Source organism: Pleurodeles waltl, chromosome 5 (assembly GCF_031143425.1).
Source record: "Pleurodeles waltl isolate 20211129_DDA chromosome 5, aPleWal1.hap1.20221129, whole genome shotgun sequence".
NCBI classification, from domain to species: Eukaryota; Metazoa; Chordata; class Amphibia; order Caudata; family Salamandridae; genus Pleurodeles; species Pleurodeles waltl.
In genome coordinates this window covers 1,770,770,837-1,770,786,855 of record NC_090444.1, presented here as the reverse complement: position 1 = coordinate 1,770,786,855, position 16,019 = coordinate 1,770,770,837, and the positions used below count along the sequence as shown (strand labels likewise).

The window sequence follows — 16,019 nt, the reverse complement described above, 5'->3', positions numbered from 1 at the left end:
GGGAATGTTGGTGTACAGGGATTCTACATCCAGGGTGATCAACAGTTCTCTAGTTGTGTCAAAAGCCACAGAGTCTAATAAGACTAACACATCCGTCGTGTCTTTTAGGTAAGTAGGAATTCTTCTGACCAATGGCTGAAGGAAGAAATCCACAAATTGAGACAGGGGTTCTAGAACCGATCCGATCCCGGATACAATAGGTCTCCCTGGTGGGGGAATTTTCCCTTTATGCATTTTTGGGAGAATATAAAAATAGGGAATCCTAGGGTTAGCCTGTATCAGGAAGTCTGCCTCATGTCGAGTAATCCAGTCGTTCTCCATGCCTTTCATCACGAAAAAGGAAATTTCGTCTTGAATATCAGGTGTGGGGTCTCGAGATAAGCGTTTATAATGGTGGGTATTACCCAACAGACGTTCGCACTCATCTCTATACATTTTAAGTGGAGAAATTACCGTTGCTCCCCCTTTGTCTGCTGGTTTAATGATTATCATGGGGTCAGATGTTAGGCCTTTCAGAGCTGAAAGCTCGGCCGTACTCATATTATGGTATGTTTTTGTGGTGGTCCCAGTAAGTGCGTTGACCTTTAGGGATACTGATTTCTCAAAAGCCAGGACCTCGGGGGGCATCTGTCCCGTGGTTGGGCAGAAAGTGGACTTGGGGCGTAGGCCAGTGTTTTTTTCTGAAGCCTCGTAATGTTTACCCAAAAAGAACGTTTTCAAGCGTATTTTTCGGAACAAACCCGCTAGTTCTGTTCGGGTTTTAAATAAGTCAATTTTGGGCGTGGGCACAAAGTTTAAGCCCTTGTTTAGTGCCTTAGTTTCAATTTCACTCAGAACCCGGTTACTCAGATTGATAATGTTATCTGTTTGATTATCCGTCAGGCTCGTTACAGTGTTTTGCTTGTCCCTGGGAGGGGTTCCCTTTGTGCAATATTCTCTGGGGTGTCCTCTCTTGGCCTCCAATGTACCTCTTTCCTTTTTCCTTTTCCCCTCCCGTTGCCTCTGTCTAAAAAAGGCTGCGGTGGCTCAGGAAAAGACCATTGTGCAGGGTGTTGGAAAAAGGGCGCCTGGTATTGAGGTGGTCACCAATGCCCCACGTATATTCCTTGAAGATCTAGAATTTAGAAAGGATTGGGCTTTGATAGCATGGAAGTGTACCAGAGATTGGCTCATCCTGATCATAAAAACAGCGACAAGGTTATCCGAGGCACTTCTAATTCAGATAAAAACGAGTGAGAATAACCTAAAATCAGGGATGAGCATTCTCTCCTTTAAAAAGAAACTAGAGGAGGTAAACAAAAATATGAACGAGCACAAGGAATATCTCACTCAGCGAAAGATTTCTAAATTCCAAAAAGATCTCGATCGGTTCTCCCACGAGAAGATATACCCTTACACCAAATCGGATTATGTAGCGAAAACTAACAACATATCCGACACTTCATCTGGTGGTAACACCAGTTCAGATAATGATAGTTCATCATCAGATAATATGCGGCAACGTCGTGGACGACGTGGGCAACGCCGGGGAAGGTGGAATCACCCACCTATGTTACCCCCCTGCCCACCATACCATAATCAACAATGGGGTTGGCCTTCCCAAGATGGACTCCCACCTCAATACCAGGCGCCCTTTTTCCAACACCCTGCACAATGGTCTTTTCCTGAGCCACCGCAGCCTTTTTTAGACAGAGGCAACGGGAGGGGAAAAGGAAAAAGGAAAGAGGTACATTGGAGGCCAAGAGAGGACACCCCAGAGAATATTGCACAAAGGGAACCCCTCCCAGGGACAAGCAAAACACTGTAACGAGCCTGACGGATAATCAAACAGATAACATTATCAATCTGAGTAACCGGGTTCTGAGTGAAATTGAAACTAAGGCACTAAACAAGGGCTTAAACTTTGTGCCCACGCCCAAAATTGACTTATTTAAAACCCGAACAGAACTAGCGGGTTTGTTCCGAAAAATACGCTTGAAAACGTTCTTTTTGGGTAAACATTACGAGGCTTCAGAAAAAAACACTGGCCTACGCCCCAAGTCCACTTTCTGCCCAACCACGGGACAGATGCCCCCCGAGGTCCTGGCTTTTGAGAAATCAGTATCCCTAAAGGTCAACGCACTTACTGGGACCACCACAAAAACATACCATAATATGAGTACGGCCGAGCTTTCAGCTCTGAAAGGCCTAACATCTGACCCCATGATAATCATTAAACCAGCAGACAAAGGGGGAGCAACGGTAATTTCTCCACTTAAAATGTATAGAGATGAGTGCGAACGTCTGTTGGGTAATACCCACCATTATAAACGCTTATCTCGAGACCCCACACCTGATATTCAAGACGAAATTTCCTTTTTCGTGATGAAAGGCATGGAGAACGACTGGATTACTCGACATGAGGCAGACTTCCTGATACAGGCTAACCCTAGGATTCCCTATTTTTATATTCTCCCAAAAATGCATAAAGGGAAAATTCCCCCACCAGGGAGACCTATTGTATCCGGGATCGGATCGGTTCTAGAACCCCTGTCTCAATTTGTGGATTTCTTCCTTCAGCCATTGGTCAGAAGAATTCCTACTTACCTAAAAGACACGACGGATGTGTTAGTCTTATTAGACTCTGTGGCTTTTGACACAACTAGAGAACTGTTGATCACCCTGGATGTGGAATCCCTGTACACCAACATTCCCCAGGAGGCCACTCTGCAGGTCATTAGCGACCTTTTGGAAGCCAATAGAGGAGAGTCACGTACACCCCCTGACTTCATACTTGACTTGGCACATTTGGCTCTCACAAGGAACTATTTCAAGTTTGAGGATAACTTTTTCTTGCAAATACAGGGTACATCTATGGGCAGCACTTTCGCACCTAGCTTGGCATGTCTCTATGTTGATCACTTTGAGAGACAGGTAGTCAACCACGATGACAACCCGTTTTTCCAGCAGATAAAACTCTGGAAACGATATATAGATGACATTCTATTGGTCTGGACAGGAACTAGAGATGAGGCGATGAATTTTGTAAATTGGTTAAATACAGCTAACCCTTTCCTGAACTTCACCATGACCATAGGTGAAAATCAACTAGCATTTCTTGACCTATCAATCTATGAAAGCAATGGGGCTCTAGCCACAGAGGTCTATTATAAACCCACAGATCGAAATAACCTGCTCCTATTCCAAAGCTTCCACCCAAGGTCCCTGAGGGAGAATCTCCCTGTTGGTCAATTTTTACGTCTGCGACGGAATTGTTCCACCCTCACAGACTACCGCAAACACGCTGAGAAATTGGTTAGTAAGCTGCAAACCAAGGATTATCCCACACATCTGGTGAAGAGAGCATACAAAAGAGCGGGGAATAATAATAGGGATCAACTACTACAACCACGCACTAGGACGTCTGACACTGAACAAATTGTGTGTGTGACTACCTTTAACCCACTATCCAATAAGATTCAGAAAATCATCAAAGATGAGTGGAAAATCCTTATATCTGGGGGTTTACCTTTTCAGCAGCCACTACATGCGTTTAAAAGAGCCACAAACATACGGGACATGGTTGTCCACACAAGACCCAAAGAAAAAAACAATTCCCTAACGACACAAACCACACTATGGGGCCTCCCACCACCAAGAGGACACTACCCATGTGGTAACTGCAGTGTCTGCTGTTTCACTAAAAAATCAACCACAATAGACCTAGACCTTAAGACTCCATGGGCTCAAAGATCCCTAACCAACTGTAACAGCAAAAACGTGATATATTTGATTAGATGCCCCTGTAACCTTAAATACGTGGGAATGACATCTAGAAAGGTCGCCACAAGAATCTGCGAACATAGGAGTACGATCCGTTGTAAACGAGAGGCTACTAAATTGACTAACCACTTCCTTCTGGAAAAACATTCGGCAGATGACTTAAACTGGACGGTAATTGAGCAACTACCTCCATCGTCCTCCAATATGACACAGAGATTGCTCCAGACCGAACAACGTTGGGTCTGGAGATTACACACGGACACCAATGGTCTTAATGATGAGATCCCCTGGTTCACACTCAATAAATTATTTCTCTTACTAATTTATGAGTCCTCCCTTCCGTCCGCTTCTGCTCTATCTTTTTCTTTCCCCCCCCCTCCCCTTTGTACTGTCCCCACCCCCTACCCTGATCCTTTACGGGACTTTGCCCTGGGACTACTCTGTTCTCTTACCCCCTACTTTGTTTCTATCCCCCTCACTACCTTCCCCCCCCCCCCTGTCCGTTTTGTTCCCTCTTCTCCCTCCTCCCTTTCTTCCGTCCCCCCCTTTTCCCCCCCCCTCCTTCCTCTTCTTCATCCTTTCCTTCTTCTTTTTTCTTTTTTCTTTCTTGGCCCTTTGGGCCACGGGACCGCTGGGAACTACATTTCCCAGCGGCCACTGGAAACGCGAGGCTTCCGCTGGTGGCGCTCGGGCCGGAATCTTCCGGCTCGGGCTCCACCCTTGCACTCGCCCGCATTCATGCCGGCGCCCCGGCTCAGCTGGGGCGCCCGCGGGTGCGGTAAAGCACATCGAGGCCATCAACGTAAAGAGGCCCGCCCTAGCACTCGATCACATTCATGCCGGCGCCCCGGCTTTGCCGGTGCGCCCGCCATTACGGCAATCATATCGAGGCTAGCAACGCAACGAGGCCCGCGGCGGTGATTAACTTCAATTGAACTCCAATTAACGCGCTAACAGGGCGCACCTGGAATATCTTACAGCCATAAATAGACCGTTCTCCCTCAGCCACTTGTCTCAAGCGGTCCAAGGAGAGGACGAAATAGGCGCACGGCGAGCGTCCCCTTTGATGTAGTGAGTGGCATACCGGATCACAGGCAGCACAGATAAGCCCTTATTGCTTTTAATCTTACTTTTCATGTTTATTGTCTATAGCCACTTCGGTTTCTCTTAACCAGTATTTTTCTACCAGCAATAGTGGGAACTTGCTCCCCCCCTAATGCTCCCTCTGTATCTATTCTGCCTACTTCTGTTCCTCTCCTCACTTCGTCTGTATGTTCATCTCTTTCCCTTAGTGTGTGACTATAAGGGGACACTCCCCCTCCTGGATACCAGAGGCTAACAGCCTCTAAGAAAAGGGTAAGAACTATAATTCCCTGCAGTGATAGGACTGTCCACTTGTGTAGATATACCCACTCAGTCACTCCACGCATGTATTTTACCTTTTTGAACATATGTGTTTCGTGCATGAATGCATCCCCTTGACACGTGTGTAATTGGTTGGTTTTGCAGTGCTGTGTGCCACCAGTGTGCTAATTATTGTTTTTTTCCCCCATAGGCCGCCTCAAGGTAACTCCTTGGGTAAGGTAGATCATTCATTTTCCATTTTTTCACTCTTTGATTTCCCCATAGAGTATTTTCCTCCAACGTGAGACGTAGGGATCCTAGGCCCTGACGAATGCCCTGAGACCTTCATTGGCTCACTTCTGAGGGCAGAAACATGTTGGCTAGTAATTAGTTAGGTGACCCTGTGAGTCCTTGTCCTCACAGAGGTGTCCCAACCCCCCTTTTTAACTACACCAGTCAGACACCACCATTAAATTTGTTGCTCTTCATAGGTGTCTGCTTAGGTGTTTTTAGTTTTTTCAGCAGATTAGCTGGATCCCGATCTTTCCAGAAACAAGTTTATTTACGCACTCCCTCCTGTTCCTTTAACAGTGAGGTTGAGTCCGCCCAGGTGGCACTGTCCTACCTGGGTGGGTCTAGGTGGTCAAATGATGAAGCATGACACTATATAGTGTGTGAGACCACCTAGTCCGTAAAAGGAAATCCCCTTTTTTCCCACCCCCCGTTGTTCCTCTCCGAATATGCACTCGGCAATTTCCAACTGACATTCCACTGACTTTACCCTTCCAAATAGGAATACATACAACCCAGGGCTACGCTAATATCCGCGACGTCCTCTTTTAGAGAACCCCGTACTTTCGTGTGTATTTTGAATTATAGGGAGCTAAGTACGGAGTGTTCCTCCATATTTATCCCCCTCCTCCCTCTTCCTCTCTCCATGTGTAATGATAATTTCCTGGAGTATACAGTGTTATAAAGTGTCAGTCTTGGCCACAAAGAAATAAAACACAGTTAATTGTGGTGCTGTGGGAAAATTGGACAGTATTATCTCTATTCCTCGTTTCCTTTTTTTTCTTCTGTTTTTTTCTCTTTCCTTTTATTCATTTTATAGCTGTAAACATACGTTCCTAAATATAATACTTAATTTTACGAGTATCTTATTGAAAAAATATTGATTCATGATTTTGAGAATCCTTTTCAAAATTAAAATATGGTGCGCTTTTTGTCAATAATTGGGTGTTAATAAACCAGTTTACTGGCACTTAATCTGGGTTTGGAAATCTAGACCTGCCGGTGGAAATAGTTGTGGTGAGGATCAACCCACAGGGCCATCCTTGCAGCTTAACGCCAGTGTAAGAGCACTGTACAACAAACAGGCGATTTCTTTCTTTTAAGCAATTTAAATAAAAATAACACATTTATTTTCTTTCAGATCCTGAGGAGGGGTTGTAACGTGAACGATCGCGACGGACTCACCGATATGACCCTGTTACATTACACCTGTAAATCGGGCGCTAATGGCATTGGTGAGTAAGAGTATCCGCTACTTGCATAGTTTAGGGCGGTGCCCCAGCATACACTTTTGCAGCAGAATGAATGATGTACAATAATAGACATCTTTTTCACTTGATTTCCAACTGTGTTAACTATAAAAACTGCACTTTCAATATATTTGGGCTACATCACAAAAGAAAAGAAAAAAATATAGCATTTTGTGTGCACTTCAGCAGTAAATGTATATTGCGTGAGTGCCGCATTAAGTTGTGGCAGACAACTTTACTTTTTCTTGATTAATTTGTAAAATTATTGTTCCATGTTCGCAAGTATTCCTTGTTCTTCAACCAAATAGATCACTGAGGCCATCTGTTGATAGTACGAGGTAGTGACAGCCCCTGGAATCGCAGAGGTTTGCGAAATTCATGTAATTTGCTTTTGCGCAGTTGTATGAAATTGTGAAACAGTTACGCGTAATCCCTCAAAATACAAAACCAGAGCCTGTACTTTAACACAAAGTGTCCTCATGTCAAACAGCAGCCACTCGCATTCTGGCCGTTTGCGTTGTCCTAGTGCGCTTACACTAAAATGTTGCAGTGAACAGTAGTATTAAATGACGTGGCATAATAGCGTAATTTGGGGAAATGTGTCTAACAAGCCTAACACAAAATTACAAAAATTATATGCGGTTAGCCCAGCGTACCAAAAATGTTGCCAAGTCCTAATGAAAACAACAATCTTAGAACTTCCACTTGCTCCAGGTCTTGGGCTCAGTCTGTCGTTGTGGTGTGGTTGTTCAACGGAAGGGAATTATTTCATTAGTACTCTATTAAGTAAATTGTAGGGTTTGTTTGTAAATTAGGATTTAGTCCTCCTGAAAACAGCATCTGCATAGCGATGAAACTGCTTCATAACAAACTTGTGGGTTTCTCCTCATTTCTTCTAGCACTCACATCCTAGGGCAAACCTAGCTTGAATCCTGTATCATCATTGGCTGAAATCCTACTATTGTCAGCTTAGAAGCGTTGGATACTCACCTTGACAGACTTAGGGCCTCATTTAGATTTCGGCGGACGGGCTACTCTGTCACAACGGTGAAGGATATGGCGTCAGCCGAAATATAAATCCCTTTATTTCCTATGGGATTGATATTCCAGCCGGCGGGATATCTGTCACCATTGTGACGGAGTAGCCCATCCACCGACATCTAAGTAGGCCCCTAATCTGCACTCCCACATTAATGGTGTGGCTAAGAGTTCTCTCTTCCAATTGATACTACGTTTGGAGAGTAGGTATTTCATCTGCGAACAGGACCTGAAGAATTTCGTGCAATCTTGTTCTCTCAGGAGCTGATTATGGCAATTTCCCTCCAGGCAAGCCTTCCAAAGGTGTGCCTCGCGCCACCGAAGACCGCTCTGCGTGCAGCAACTCGCTTTGCCACCGGAAGCAAAACATGTGTGCAAATGGTTCAGTGGCTTCCTTTTCAGACATCCCGATTTCCCCAAAAGGTGCAACCAGGAAACTTTTCACTAGGAAATGGCTTAGACCACCCTGCGGTATCTTTCTTCAAACATACTTGGGTGTTTGGTGCATCCGAACTTTTCCCACTTGGTCCCTGAAACTTGGAGGATCTACTGTCTAGAACTACAAAACTCGAGAACTTACTGCAGTGGTGGAGTTTACACATTCATCTAACGGCAGAACCTGACCCACAAGTGGCAGTTACTAGTAATGCCGCCAGGGCAGGTTGGCACTTGCGTAGAGTGGATTTTTCAGTAAAGAGTAAGAAACTCTACCCTGAGACTGTTCAAGAAGCATTTAAAAGGCAAGGCGTTCTCTAATTCAGACAATCCAAAAACCACACACACAAGCTGGTATACGGCTGGGTCGGAGATATTTACATGGGTGTTGTCAGGGCACTGCATCTACTATGTGACCATGTGGCAGGCTTGGAACTCGGAATGATGTACAAGTTAAGCAGTGAATGCCACGAGACGCAGAAAGGGGACTGGAGCTAACTCCCCATAGAAATATTTAAATATTGTGGAATACCACACATAGCTGTGTTTACAACAAGGGAAGACACACAGTACCAAAAAAACCTTTGTCTCTATGTATCTACAGCTGAATTCTGAGAGAATACCATGGGGACACGTTCACCAGTGATTATGCTGTACTGTTTCCTCCATGTTGTACTTGGGCAGGAAAATGTGGTATTTGTCCAATGCAGTGATCCTAGCTGCCTGTTGAGTGCCAAACATTGTTCTCTCTTCTCATGGAAGCTACAGTAGCAGTACAGGCTTCTTGGCACAGGGACATTTTTGCATCCCAAGGTACTGAACTATATATCACCTACGGTCCTAGAGCAGGTATCTAACTTTCCCTCAAATTGTGTGAAAAAATGTGTTTGTTTGGCTATCTGGCAACTGGCTTTTGCTAAGCAAAAATACATACCTATTTATTTTGTAGAAACTATGGAAAAAATAAACTATTCAGTAAGATTAAGGGATGACCTAGAGTCCGGCCAAGCAGTTTAAGTAAGCGCACGTACAGTAAAGCACAGCAACATTTTAGCAGAGATGGTTTATTCTGTTGAGTCTTTAAGTGGCTCGGGCCAGCAATATGCACTTAGAGATGTAGATACATTTGGTAAAATAAAATCAGTGAGAAAGGAAAGTGAGGAAAACAAAAGTAGTAAGGACTACAAATCTATAAACATCAGCCTCCTCTATGACAGTATAGTATCCTAAAGAAGACATCGCTGGGGGGACTTATAACAGTGCCAAATGTTGGCTCACATATTAGAGGGCCACTCGGCTAACCGTTTCATTGGACTGATATTGACAGGGATCTTTGACTACATCTTTTCTTGTCCTTTGAAGTTATAATTAGTGAGAAACATGCACCCCCATACAAGGGCACCAGAGATGCGGGAACTGTTCTGTTTCTTTCAACTTACAATGAAAGGAACGGACTTACATTCAGCAACAAACAAATAACACATCTGATCTTGTCCAACTGTTAAACTAAGAATGTGATGTACTTACAACTATGTCCTTGTAATAATCTTGATCTAGGTAAAACGAGCCAGAAAATATGCAAAACTGTAGGACAGCACAGATGTAGGATTTGATGCAAAATGACCACCTCACCTTTGGTTAATAGTTTTTTACAAGAGAACCACCTAGAAACTCAACCTAGATAGGAAGGTCTTGACCTTATCACCCAAGGACCAGAGGCGACAGCGTAGAATGCCTTCTGTTGAAGAGAAAGGCCAACCTTAAACTTAAACTCATACCATAATAAATGAATTGGATGAGATCTTTGGATTGCATAATATATAAAGCTACTGGACCCTCCGCTCATCCATACACGACTCTTGTGTAACTTCATTAATTCAGTTGTGTACCTGTGCTTGGATGCACTCACACATATAATACGTCTGTTCAGGGATATTAAAACTATAATTCCTCGCAGTCTTCAGTTTAACCGTATTCCATGCTGCTTGTTAATCAAGTTCATATTGACCTAGTTCATCTTCAGAACTATAATCCCCAAGTTGCTCTGCAGAACATTGCGGGCACACCTCAAGAAAATGAACTTGGCTGACTTGTAGATTTCTGCCTCCAACTTACCTTTGCCTGGATGAAATCCGTCCCTTACCATAGGCAATAGTCGAGTCCAAGTTGCCCTCCCTCCGAGTAGTGTCATTTGTGCTTCATCCCTCTTTTCTACTCAAACATCGCTTGTGCCTGAGAAAGAAAGACACTGAACAGATCAAAGACTGTAAACGCAATGATTTCAATGCGACTAAAGGAATGCTGCTGTTAATAATGTACCTATTATTTCTTCCTTTGTTTACAAACCTGATCTTTTTCAGCCTAAAATCACATAACTATTACTTATAATTGTTCAAGCATTATTTCCCCCATGTGAATATCAATAGAAACCTATACACACTCTGGTGAGGCTCATCCGCAATGGTGACACTCCAGAGTGTTGCCCTCCCTGGCCAAGAGACAGGAGATGAAAAATAAAACGATAGTTACACTATTGTTTTATTTTTTATCTGCTGGCTCAGCCAGGATGTGAAGGGAGGGGTGGGGCTGGGCTTTGAGGGGGTTTGAGGAGAGAATGCACCTAGGTGCGCATGTGTGTTTGGTCGGCCGTCTTAGGCTAGCCAAACACACATGCGGACTTAGGTTTCTCCAGCCCGGCTGTGTACACAGCTGGGCTGGAAAAACTGCACAGACCCCAGGGTTGTGTCTGAGCAGCAGTCCGAGCCGCTCCGATCAATCCTGACGCTACTTTCGTTCTAGGTTTAGCATGAAAGCAGTGCCAGGATTGCTGGGGAGCCTGTGCTTTTGTCCCAGTGAATGCTGGGACACCAACCATCAGGTGCAGAGGAGCATGAGGCAGCGGGAAAGGTAAATGTTTAAAAAAACAAAACAAAAAAAACTATTTTTCTTGCTGTCCTGTCACCCACCCCCGCCCTACCCCCTTGACATTTGCAGCTGCCGCCGCTGTGCACCCTTGAGAATTTTAAAATGCAAACCACCTTCTTCACAATGGGGAATCTTAAGCACTTAGTAAGTCCTTTTATTAGTCTATTTTTGTTTTACCAAATCTGTACAACAGCTGTATTCAGTCTAAAAACCAGTTTCCTGAAGGTAAAGAAGTCTTTGAGAAAGGGAAGTTATTAAAAGCACATTGGTACCTAAATGGAGAGCACATCAGGAGGGTCAAGATTAATAAGCACATAGGAATCTGCATTCAAGACACTGGGAGTCCAGTGCATCATCAGGCCAAATTAAAGTCCAAGGGCCACATTTATCAAACTTTTTTGCATTTGCAAACGGTGCGAATCACTAAGGGCCAGATGTAGCAAAGGTTTTTACCCATTCTGTGTCTATGGGAAAAAGTGTTCGTACATATGGCCCTAAATTCCACCATTTGCGAATGCAAAAGTGCCTTTCCAAAAGTATGAAAGGCATTGGCAGTCCCATTTTAGGGAATCACAATTTTTTGCAATTCCCTAAAATTGCGACTCCAAATAGAGAATTGCAATTAGCAATTCCATAAGCACATGTAACAGGCATTTCATAAATGCGAAATGGGCATTTAGGAAATGCTATTACTGCCATCTCCAAGGTGGTGATAACCATGTGCAATTTTAAAAATGCATTAAAATGCATTTTTTTAAAGTGCCATGTAGTGCACAAATTATTTTCCGGGTGCATCAAAGGGGGCCTTTGGCCCTTGGCACCCTTGGTTTTGCATTTCCCAATTTTGAGATGTCCTAGTAGGAAATCACAATTTAGGTAATGCAAAATCATTCGCACCTATGGGCCTTCAGGCCCAAAGGAATGAATAGAGTCGCAATCCCAAATAGGGAGCTGGGTGTTTGTTAGGATATCTGCCAAACACTTGTCCCATTAGACACATTTTGGTTTCCTCGTCTCATTTAGAGGTGGGAGAATCGCAGTCTATCTGACAGCTAAGATGTAGCTGCTTCTGCAGGTGGAGTTTCCCACACCTGTGCTAAAATGCCAGCTGATGCTCCTCAGCACTTCATGCCAGCCAAGAGTTTTGCACAGAGTGAAGAATGGTAGTTTCAAGCAGCAAAAGATTAAAAGAATGTCCCCTCTGGGAGAAATCTACAAGATCTTTGGACTCATTGATATTTTTGTTTACCAAAAACAACTCTGCTCTTTGTAAATTTTTCATTAAAGAACAAAAACAATGACAACAAAACAAATTTCGACCTTGGCTTGGTGGACAGCTGGCATTGTTTGCCTTTGCCAAAATTATTGCTCCTGTTGGGGGTGAAGCAGTTTATGGCCTCTGCTGGGCTGGTGTAGCCCCCTGCTATAGCTGATTAACATTCCACTTGCAAACTGCAAATAAGGCCATTTGCTGCATTCCTCCTTAGCGGTACAGTCACCAACCCCACAGTATCAAGAGTGAAGGGTATAGTCAATGCATCACATCTGACTATTCAATAAATACAGATGGACCATGTTGCAGCAGCATAACAATATCTTTGCAGTTGGTTCCAGTGTGTGTTCCCTTGCTAATTTCTGTCTTCCAAGTGGTAAGTCTGAAAAGTCTAACAAAACTATACCCGTGAGTCCCAGTGCTGTGTGGTCTTCAGATGGATGTAGTCATTCTAATTATATCTGATGCAGAGCTCAGAATTCTCTAACCCAATATAAATGAGAGGCTTATGCACAACAGCTGTAATATACAACAGAACAAACTTCAAACAGATTGCTTCAAGTAAGAAAGGATTTCTTTAATTTGACTTGCAGGCACTGGATAGAAATGAGCTCTGGAAATAGTGATGACAGACTCTACAGTGACCTCAGAAGCAGTAGTAGGAGAAGGGGAGGCAAAGAAGATTATTTTTTGGAATTTAGGGAAACTTGTTCTTTTAAGTCAGTTACAAGTGTTAATCTAACCTGATCGAATATTCTAAATCTTTTTGTACAGGTGATGCAGAAAATGCTGCAAAGTTTGCCACTCAGCTTATTGAACTCGGTGCAGACATCAATTTGCGGAGCCGTTGGACCAGTATGAATGCTTTACATTATGCTGCGTACTTTGATGTACCAGAACTAATAAGTGTCGTCTTAAAAGTATCGAAACCCAGGGGTAAGTAAGTATTAAGGAACATATTTGTGGTGTTTTTCAATTTTTTATAAAACTCATGACCTTGATAAAATAGTCCGCTGCAAGAGGCGGGATTTACTTTTTGCTGCTGAAGGTACCTAAAACGTGGCCAGTTGCTTTCATTATATTGTCATTTTATAGCCTTATGATCTTAAGTGTTTCTTCCTTTGTTGTAGTATCTTTCCTTTAACTTTGAATGTGCCACTGTTTTCACTCCATGGTTTAAACATAGGGGTCCATTCTACAGAGAGCATTGTATTGTTCCATGATGGTGGTGCACCATTTTTCTTTGTTAACTTTGAATAATCTTTCCCATAGAGTATATACTTAACGTAATGCTTAAAGAGTGTTAAATCGAACTTTCTTGAAACATTTTGTGACATACCTCCAGCTCCCCAATTCTGTAGTTGTTTGAAAAACCAATCAATATGCAGTTTGTATAGCGCTGCTTATCACCCATGGGGTCTCAAGGTGCTGTTGAGAGGGAGCCGGTCAGTCGAAGATCCAGGTCTTGAGGTCCTTCTTGAACTTATTCAGCGAGGCGGCCTGCCTGAGGTGGATTGGTGGCATGTTCCAGGTCTGCGCTGCAAGGTAGGAGAAGGATCAGCCTCCCATTGTGCCCTTCCTGATTGTGGGGGTGGCATCAAGGGTAATTTGGGACAATCGTAGTTGTCTGGTGAGGGTGCAGAAAGGTAGGCTGTGGTTGAGGTAGTCCGGTCTGATGTTATGCAGAGCCTTGTAGGTGTGTTTCAGGAGATTGAAGGTGATGCGTTTGTTGATGGGGAGACAGTGCAGGTCTCTAAAGTGGGCTGAGATGTGGCTGTGGCGGGGGATGTCTAGGGTGAGTCTGGCTCCTGCGTTCTCGAGTCTTGCTTGGAATTTCTTTGTGATTCTAGCATAGAGAGCGTTGAAGTAGTCGAGTTTGCTGCTGACGAGCGTGGGTGACCGTCCTTTTTTCCTCCGTGGGGATCCACTTGAAGATCTTCCGTAGTAGACAGAGGGTGTGGAAGCATGACGATCAGATGACGTTCACTTGGCGGATCATGGACATTGTGGAGCCCAGGATGATACCAAGGTTGCGTGTGTGGTCGGTGGGTAGGGGGCACTTCCAAGGGCAGCTGAACACCCGGAGTCGTCCCAGGCGGAGGGAGTGGGGCCCAGGATGAGGATGCTAGTCTCGTCTGAGTTTAACTTGAGGCAGCTGTTTTTCATCTAGTCGACGACTGCTCTTATTCCACTTTGAAGTTGTTTTTATCTGTTGATGGTTCTTCGGTGAGGGAGAGAATTAGTTGTGTGTCGTTGGCGTAGGAGACTATGTTGAGGCCGTGCTGTCTGACGATTTTAGCGAGCGGAACCATGTTGAAGAGGGTTGGGCTCCCGGAGGAGCCTTGGGGTACTCCACAGTGGGTTTCTGATGATTCAAAGATGAATAGCGGGAGTCTGACTGTCTGGGTTCTTTCGGTGAGGAAGAAGCTGATCCATTCCAATGCCTTTCTGTGGATGCCGGTGTTGTGAAGTCTAGTGCTTAGAGTGGTGTGGAATACGGTGTCGAAGGCAGCGGAGAGGACAAGAAGGATGTGGGCAGCCGTGTCTCTGTGGTCCAGTATGGTGCGAATGTCATCCGTGGCTGCAAGGAGGGCGGTTACGGTGCTGTGGTTGCTCCTGAATGTGGATTGGGAGGGGTCCAGGATGTGGTTTGACTTGAAGAATTCCGTGAGCTGCATGTTGATGGCCTTTTCAGTTACCTTGGCTGGGAAGGAGAGAACAGAAATGGGCCTGTAGTTTTTCATATTTCTAGGATCAGCAGTAGATTTCTTTAGTAGCGGGTTGATCTCTGCATGCTTTCAGTTAATCGGAAGATGGCAGTGTCGATGGATCAGTTGATTGTCCGGCACAGCTCAGTGGCGATGGTGGGGCTGGCTCAGTTGAAGATGTGGTGTGGGCACGGGTCCAAGGGTGCCCCTGAGTGGATAGGGTTCATGAGCTTTCGGGTGTCTTCTGTGGAGATGGCGGTCCATTGGCTCAGAGTCAGCTGGGCGGTGGGGTCAGTGGTGGCGCTGGTCTGTGGTGGAGGTGGGATTTGGCTCTCGAACCCTTCATATATGTCCTGGTCTTTGCAGTGGAAAAATGTGGCGAGGTTGTCACAGAGATCTTGAGAGGGAGGGATGTCTCTGGTGGCTGTGCCGGGGTTCGTGAATTCCTTGACTATGCTGAAAAGCTCTTTGCTGTTGTGTGCGTTGGTGCTAATGCGTTCCTGGATGGCAGCCTTTCTGGAGGCTCTGATGCATTTGTGGTGCTCGGTGACTGCTTCTTTGTATGCTGTGCGGTCTGCCATGTTTTTGCCATGTCCCTTTTCATTCAAGTTGTCTGCTGATGAGTTTATTCTCTTGGAGGTTGGTTGTGACCCTCCTGGGTTTCTTGTGGTGATGCTTTCTGGCTAGTTTTCATAGAGGGGCTACAGTGTTTGCACAGTCCGTGATCCCAGGGGTGAAGGTTGCAAGCTGAGTTGTTTGCGTCTGTGGTCTCCGGTGGAGTGGAGAGGGCGTTGGTGAGCTGGCCTTCAATGACCTTGTTCCAGTTCCTGCAGGTGGGGCGTGTGGTAGTGTATGGTGGTCTTGGTAAATGTGAAGTGGATGCAATGGTAATCGCTCCAGAAGTGTTCGGAGGTGTGAGAGAGGGAGATGTTGTTCTCTGCTGAGAAGACTGGGCCAAGGGTTTGTCCTGCTGAGTGGGTGGGGAGGTTGACC

The 16,019-nt window shown here is 44.8% G+C and overlaps 1 protein-coding gene across 2 annotated transcripts in view; it reads left to right on the top strand.

Moving 5' to 3' along the window:
• CLIP4 (CAP-Gly domain containing linker protein family member 4) overlaps window positions 1-16,019 on the top strand; it is a 243,447-nt gene that overhangs the window by 97,637 nt on the left and 129,791 nt on the right. For both annotated transcript variants that reach the window (XM_069236201.1, XM_069236200.1), the window contains exons 4-5: window positions 6,539-6,632; window positions 13,093-13,254. In XM_069236201.1, coding sequence (XP_069092302.1) covers window positions 6,539-6,632; window positions 13,093-13,254 — 256 coding nt within the window. The remainder of the gene's footprint in view (window positions 1-6,538; window positions 6,633-13,092; window positions 13,255-16,019) is intronic.